The 7,500-nt window shown below is 49.9% G+C and overlaps 1 protein-coding gene across 1 annotated transcript in view; it reads right to left on the bottom strand.

The window, feature by feature from the left end:
- LOC311319169 (dnaJ homolog subfamily B member 5) overlaps window positions 1-1,922 on the bottom strand; it is a gene marked incomplete at both ends in the record, with an annotated part of 4,233 nt that extends 2,311 nt beyond the window's left edge. The window contains 2 exons of the mRNA XM_084450638.1: window positions 291-546; window positions 1,815-1,922. Of these exons, the coding sequence (XP_084306764.1) occupies window positions 291-546; window positions 1,815-1,922 (364 nt within the window). The remainder of the gene's footprint in view (window positions 1-290; window positions 547-1,814) is intronic.
- Between the last annotated feature and the right edge of the window lie 5,578 nt (window positions 1,923-7,500).

Here is a 7,500-nt window from a genome sequence, read left to right as displayed (position 1 = left end):
GAAAAACACTTTTTTTTTTCCAGTGAGTGAATAATGTATTAGTGTTCAGTGAGTCCACAGCGAGCATGCTGGGTAATGTCTCGGGGCTGTTGGGTTTACAGAGGACTCAACAGTGTTCAGCCAACGTTGGCGCTGCCTGTCATCAATCATTCATGAGCCACTACTCTAGTCTACACACGAGGGTACTATCTACCGTCTGGTCCCCGGACACAACGATGACGTCATCACACGCTCAACGACAGGAGATGACGTCATCACACACTCAACGCCGGGCCTGAAGCGTGTCTCACCTTCCTCTCCGAACTGGTCGTAGATGCTTCTCTTCTTGGGGTCGGTCAGAACCTCGTAGGCCTCGGCGATCTCCTTGAACTTGTCCTCGGCGTCGGCGGCGCTGTTCTTGTCGGGGTGGAACTTCAGCGCCATCTTCCTGTACGCCCGCCGGATCTCGTCCTCGTTGGAGTCGGACGAGACGCCCAGGACCTTGTAGAAATCCTTCCCCATGGGCTTGACTGACAGGCAGGGCGCCTCCTGCTCAGGCTTGTCCTCCTGCAAAAGAAACGAGGAGCGCTCGTATGTTAAGAGCAGCACAGCTGAGCTCACAGAACCACCAGGTGTACATGGGATCTAGACTCAGTACACATGGAGAAATAACACCTACGGAACAATGGCTTCACTTCCTTCCTTTCTAAGCCCAGAGCAGCTCTGCCCTCCTGGGCGCTAAACTCCTGAACCGCTCCTGGAGTCTGTGACACTGACAGACTTCCCAGCATCCCCCTGCTTCATAAGCCAGCCACCAGCACGTGTGACATTTCACAGCTGGGTGACAATGACCTGGGTGTAGCTGAGTCACCATATACCCAGGTAGTGTGTGTGTGTGTGTGTGTGTGTGTGTGTGTGTGTGTGCGTGTTCTGGGAGAGGGAGGGGGGGGGGGAGTTGGTGAAATATAATAATGGGATGCAGAGACATGTGGTGAGGCAGCATGAGCTGCAGAACTGACTGGCTGCTAAATCAGATTAAATCAAATCACCTTTTATTCATATAGCACCTTTCGTACACAAAAGCAATTCAAAGTGCTTTGACAATAGAAAAATAAATAAATAAATAAACAAACAAGGTACAATATAAAAATTAACACAATAATACAACAATACTACTAAAAAAAAGAGTAATGAATACAATATGAAGAGGACAGGTTTCACTGGAATGCAAGTCTGAACACACGCTGCTCAGAATACAAATGAGTTCACTATCCTACTATCATACATCTACCTGCATTACCGGAACCCCAGACGTATCAACTCATCAGCAGCAGTGATGTACTTTGCATACATATGCCGATGCTACATGAAAACCTGGTCAAATAGCCCATAGGCTCTTATATAGCAGGGTCTCTAGCCTAATGCAGATATCTGTGCGGTGCATCTATAATAACGTCTGTGTGTGTGTGTGTGTGTGTGTGTGTGTGTGTGTGTGTGTGTGTGTGTGAGCACTGCAGGCGGTCTTAGTACCCATTGGCTAACATGGCTCAAAAACGCCGACAGTATTTGAATGATCAGATGGGTTAGGTTAGTTAGTTAGTTAAAATTTTACTGCTCACGTTTTATGCGCTACAGTTTTTAGACTATCGATAGCCTACTGTGTTCCCAAATTACTCTCTTTTCGACAATACAATAAAAAATAAAATTTAACTTCTAGTGCTAACTGAAGTTATAACAGTAGCCTACGTTAGAAACGGCAACACGCAAGACGTGACATTCAGACTATTATGATGATGAGTTATAAAAATGTGAATATATGAATAAATGTAACTTACCACCGATGATGTTGAGCTGGAGCTGTCGTCCCGGTGCATAACGCGGACCTTGCACTTGACTTTGACATTCTTGTGCTTCACACCGAACTGGGTCCAGATCAGAACCATGATGTTGGCTTGTTAAGTGTCGCTGTCCAGTAGCTGTGGTGCTGAAACGCTCTTCCTGTGGCTCCAGTTCGTTTTGACTGAGAGTGGTTCTGCAGACCTCTATATAGCTCCTCACCACCCTGCCTCCACTCACCCGCTCCCCGCCCGCGCATCGTGACCGAGCTTCCCCGGGACCGCCCATCCCCGCACGCAGACCGGGGATACCGGGACTACCGACTCAACCATTGGTCTCCTCGCGGATGTTGCGGCCCCCTTCTCCTTCTCGAGACACGCTTCCGGAATTCTAAACACCGGAGCTACCGAACAATCACGACTTGAAGGCTCACCGCCGGGATGTCTGGAGCCGGTAGACACTCCCTCCCTCCCTGAATGTCTAAAATGTGTGTCCCCAGCTGAACCCAGGCGACTCTCATCTCTCCTCCGGGAACCTTAAAAGACCTTTAGGACTATCTAACCAGGTAGAAGCTCTTTGAGATTTAATATATATTTTCAAAGAGAGACTTGGCCAGGAGGGCAGCATAGAAACATACATTTAGGTTACATACAAACAAATATCAAACATGAGATACAGTGACAGTTGAAAGGCAGTTATTAGATACAGTGATCAATTTCCAATACTTTGGTATTCTAAGTCCTTTAGGATTGGAACAAAGGCCTCTTATGAGACCAGTTCTGGCTGTTTGAAGTCTTTCTGGAGGGTTCTAGACAGAGGGGGCAGTGCATTTCAAAGTGGAACACGTGGAACAGTCATCTTCAGAACATGGGGTTATAGATGTCAGGCTATAAGGGCTTGGTTTCTGATAAGATATGTACACATGTAAGTAAGGACCAATCCAATGAGAGGTTTATGAAGCTCAGCCAATGGGCACACCTGTGTACATACAGAGATGACCAATCAGCTTCTTCATACAAGGTACAATGATGGGTAAGATGACAACTAGGAACAAACCACACACAGTGTCCAGCGACCCAAACCTCGGACAGAAGCTCTCATATACAGTAAACCACCATCGTCTAGCTGATGAAGGTATTTCTTGCTGTAGCTCAAACAGAGAAGCAGGATTATTTTCTAAAATAAAAAGCTACCTTGATCTTCCAGACTATAAAGGTCATGTGAGCCTTAAAAGATAGGGGATCAACCAGGATGCCCAAATATAACTTGACACTACAGTAGCTCACTTATATTTCCTTAGGAAGTTAAAATAAGGGTAAGATTTGGTGACTACCTTCCTACTCCTACCTACAGTGTAGTGTACATTTGATCTGATGAATTCTATTTGGTCCATCTGGTTCCTCAGCCTCGCAGCAACAACAGAACGCTAATACAAGATGATCATAATAAAAACATAGTGATCCAGACCCGGTACCAGCCCTGTCTCTGGCCTGGTCTCTAGCCTGGTCTCTGGCCTGGTCTCTAACCCGGGTCTCTGGCCTGGTCTCTGGCCTGGTCTGGTCTCTGGTCTCTGGCCTGGTCTCTGGCCTGGTCTCTGGTCTGGTCTCTGGTCTGGTCTCTGGTCTCTGGTCTCTGGTCTCTGGTCTGGTCTCTGGTCTCTGGTCTCTGGTCTCTGGTCTGGTCTCTGGTCTCTGGTCTCTGGTCTCTGGTCTCTGGTCTCTGGTCTCTGGTCTCTGGTCTCTGGTCTCTGGTCTGGTCTCTGGTCTCTGGTCTGGTCTCTGGTCTGGTCTCTGGTCTGGTCTCTGGTCTGGTCTCTGGTCTGGTCTCTGGTCTCTGGTCTCTAGCCTGGTCTCTGGTCTGGTCTCTGGTCTGGTCTCTGGTCTCTGGTCTCTAGCCTGGTCTCTGGCCTGGTCTCTGGTCTGGTCTCTAGCCTGGTCTCTGGTCTGGTCTCTGGTCTGGTCTCTGGTCTGGTCTCTGGTCTGGTCTCTGGTCTGGTCTCTGGTCTGGTCTCTGGTCTGGTCTCTGGTCTCTGGTCTCTGGTCTGGTCTCTGGTCTGGTCTCTGGCCTGGTCTCTAGTCTGGTCTCTGGTCTGGTCTCTGGTCTGGTCTGGTCTCTGGCCTGGTCTGGTCTCTGACCCGGTCTCTGGTCTCTGGTCTCTGGTCTGGTCTCTGGCCTGGTCTCTGGTCTCTGGTCTGGTCTGGTCTCTGGTCTGGTCTCTGGTCTGGTCTCTGGTCTGGTCTCTGGCCTGGTCTCTAGCCTGGTCTCTGGTCTGGTCTGGTCTCTGACCCGGTCTCTGGTCTCTGGTCTCTAGTCTGGTCTCTGGTCTCTGGTCTCTGGTCTCTGGTCTCTGGTCTGGTCTCTGGTCTGGTCTCTGGTCTGGTCTCTGGCCTGGTCTCTGGTCTCTGGTCTCTGGTCTGGTCTCTGGTCTCTGGTCTGGTCTCTGGTCTGGTCTCTGGTCTCTGGTCTGGTCTCTGGTCTGGTCTCTGGTCTGGTCTCTGGCCTGGTCTCTGGCCTGGTCTCTGGTCTGGTCTCTGGTCTGGTCTCTGGTCTGGTCTCTGGCCTGGTCTGGTCTCTGGTCTCTGGTCTGGTCTCTGGTCTGGTCTCTGGTCTGGTCTCTGGCCTGGTCTCTGGTCTGGTCTCTGGTCTGGTCTCTGGTCTGGTCTCTGGCCTGGTCTGGTCTCTGGTCTCTGGTCTGGTCTCTAGCCTGGTCTCTGGTCTGGTCTCTGGTCTAGTCTCTAGTCTCTGGTCTCTGGTCTCTGGCCTGGTCTCTGGTCTCTGGTCTCTGGTCTCTGGTCTCTGGTCTCTGGTCTCTGGTCTCTGGTCTCTGGCCTGGTCTCTGGTCTGGTCTCTGACCCGGTCTCTGGCCTGGTCTGGTCTCTGGTCTCTGGTCTGGTCTCTGGCCCTATGATGATGTCTACTGTAGTGATCACAGACACAGTTTTGTGAATGAAGGCAAGGCCAGTTTATTTGTAGCACATTTCAGCAACAAGGCAATTCATAGTTCTTTACATGAGACATTAAAAGCATCAAGACAAAGTGCAACACATAAAAGGTCATATAAAATGAAATGCAAAAAAGGACATTTAAAACAAAATGCAGGAAAAAATAAAATAGAGGAATAAAAAGCATGGGTTACAGGTTGCTCTAGGGGTTGGGAACAGTGAGCATCTTGGTAACTCTCTCTCTGTTGTTATCCAACAGCTGCCGTGAGGAGGACATACAAGCATGCATGTACAGTAAGGCATACAGTAAGACATACGAGGAGCAAAAAAGGACATACATGGTCACGTTTCCTCCTCTGTCATGCTCCAGCCAGCCAATGGGAGCCTGGAGTCACCAGTGGAATCTCCCAGTCATCTCAGACAGGAAATGGGAGACAAATTTGGTCAGGATGTGCGAGAGCGTCATACCCCCCCCCTCAGTCACACACAGCTCATCTCTGTCTGTAGCTGAATGCAGCAGCCTGGCAGACCGACAGCAGGGAGGGAGAGATGCTTCTAGAACGCAGAGAATCCCGATCTCATCTCTCTTAGCTCCGTCGCTCCGCCCGTGGGGAGGGAGGAGGGAGGAGGGAGGAGGGAGGAGGGAGGAGGGAGGAGGGAGGAGGGAGGAGGGGAGAACATGGTGACCTTTCACTCCTGAGAGGAAATAACCCCTATTAACAAACACTTGTTCTTGTACTTGTTCTCACTGCTGGATGCGTACTTGTTCTCGCTGTTGGGTTCTTAATTATAGGTTGGGGTGTATTTATAGACTGTACACTCAGCGCCAGTCTGTACAAGTGCTTTATTACAAACACACGCACGCACACACACACACACACACACACACACACACACACACACACACACACACACACACACACACACACACGGACGCCATCATTCTGCTTTTAACTGGACTATGACTGGACAAGAAGACATGACTAATGAATAGTATGTAACTAAATGGTAATTTCATGTTAACATTTTAATGTTATACATTATATATTAGGTATATATATAATGTATATACCTAAAGAAGGTCACTGAAACGTTGCTGAAATGGTGCTTCTGTTTCCTCTATTCTACTCAATCACTTTCCTCCTCTGATCTATGACAGACTGATGAATAATATTTATTATTAAATTGTGTGTGTGTGTGGTAGGTGTGTGTGTATGTGTGTGTGTGTGTGGGGGGTAGGTGTGTGTGTGTGTGTGGGGGGGGGGGGGGGTAGGTGTGTGTGTGTGTGTGTGTGTGTGTGTGTGTGGTAGGTGTGTGTGTGTGTGTGTGGGGGGGGGGTAGGTGTGTTAGTGTGTGTGTGTTTGTGTGGTAGGTGTGTGTGTGTGTGTGTGTGTGTGTGTGTGTGTGTGTGTGGTAGGTGTGTGTGTGTGTGTGTGTGTGTGTGGTAGGTGTGTGTGTGCATGGTAGGTGTGTGTGTGTGTGTGGTGTAGGTGTGTTTGTGTGTGTGTGTGTGTGTGTGTGTGTGTGTGTGTGTGTGTGGTAGGTGTGTTAGTGTGTATCACACTGCCACTGTGTCATCTAAAGGTTATTGTGTGCGTGTGTGTGTGTGTGCGTGTGTGTGTGTGTGTGTGTGTGTGTGTGTGTGTGTGTGATACCCTGTGTCTCTAGATATCTTCCTGTTAGATTCATGGTAGCCAGTGTGTGTGGGATCGTGGGTAATGGAGTCACTCTGCCTTTGAAGAGGAACAGTCACTGGAGTAGCAATACCAACTCAGGAAGAGAGGATGAGAAGAGAGGAGGAGAAGAGAGGAGGAGAAGAGAGAGAAGAGAGGATGAGAAGAGAGGATGAGAAGAGAGGAGGAGAAGAGAGGATGAGAAGAGAGGATGAGAAGAGAGGATGAAGAGAGGATGAGGAGAGAGGATGAGAAGAGAGGATGAGAAGAGAGAGAAGAGAGTAGGAGAAGAGAGGATGAGAAGAGAGGATGAGAAGAGAGGAGGAGAAGAGAGGAGGAGAAGAGAGGAGGAGAAGAGAGGATGAGAGGAGAGGATGAGAAGAGAGGATGAGAGAAAATACTTTCAAGACGTGTGACTCAGTGTCTCTTCAGTAATCCTGTTTCACGCTGTTCCCTCCACACCTCCTCATCCCCCTGTCCTCCATCCACCGCCATCTCTCCATCCCTCTCTCCCTCTCTCCACACCTCTTCACCACCCTGTCCTCCATCCACCGCCGTCTACATAACACATAACATAACATCTCTCTCTCCATCTCTCCCTCTCTCCATCTCTCCCTCTCTCAATCTCTTCACCACCCTGTCCTCCCCTCCCTCTCTCCCTCTCTCCACACCTCTTTACCACCCTGTCCTCCCCTCCCTCTCTCTCTCCATCCCTCCACACCTCTTCACCACCCTGTTCTCCATCCACCGCCATCTCTCCCTCCCTCTCTCCCTCTCTCCATCTCTCCACACCTCTTCATCCCCCTGTTCTCCATCCACCGCCATCTCTCCCTCCTCTCTCCATCCCTCTCTCCCTCTCTCCATCTCTCCACACCTCTTCATCCCCCTGTTCTCCATCCACCGCCATCTCTCCCTCCCTCTCTCCTCTCTCCTTCTCTCCCTCCCTCTCTCCCTCTCTCTCTCCATCTCTCCCTCCCTCCCTCTCTCCTTCTCTCCATCTCTTCACCACCATGTTCTCCCCTCCCTCTCTCTCTCCATCTCTCCCTCCCTCCCTCTCTCTCCTTCTCTCC

The sequence above is a fragment of the Borostomias antarcticus genome (genome assembly GCF_949987555.1).
Source record: "Borostomias antarcticus genome assembly, chromosome: 2".
NCBI classification, from domain to species: Eukaryota; Metazoa; Chordata; class Actinopteri; order Stomiiformes; family Stomiidae; genus Borostomias; species Borostomias antarcticus.
Note: the sequence above shows the minus strand (reverse complement) of the source record. Positions and strands in the feature narration are given on the sequence as shown.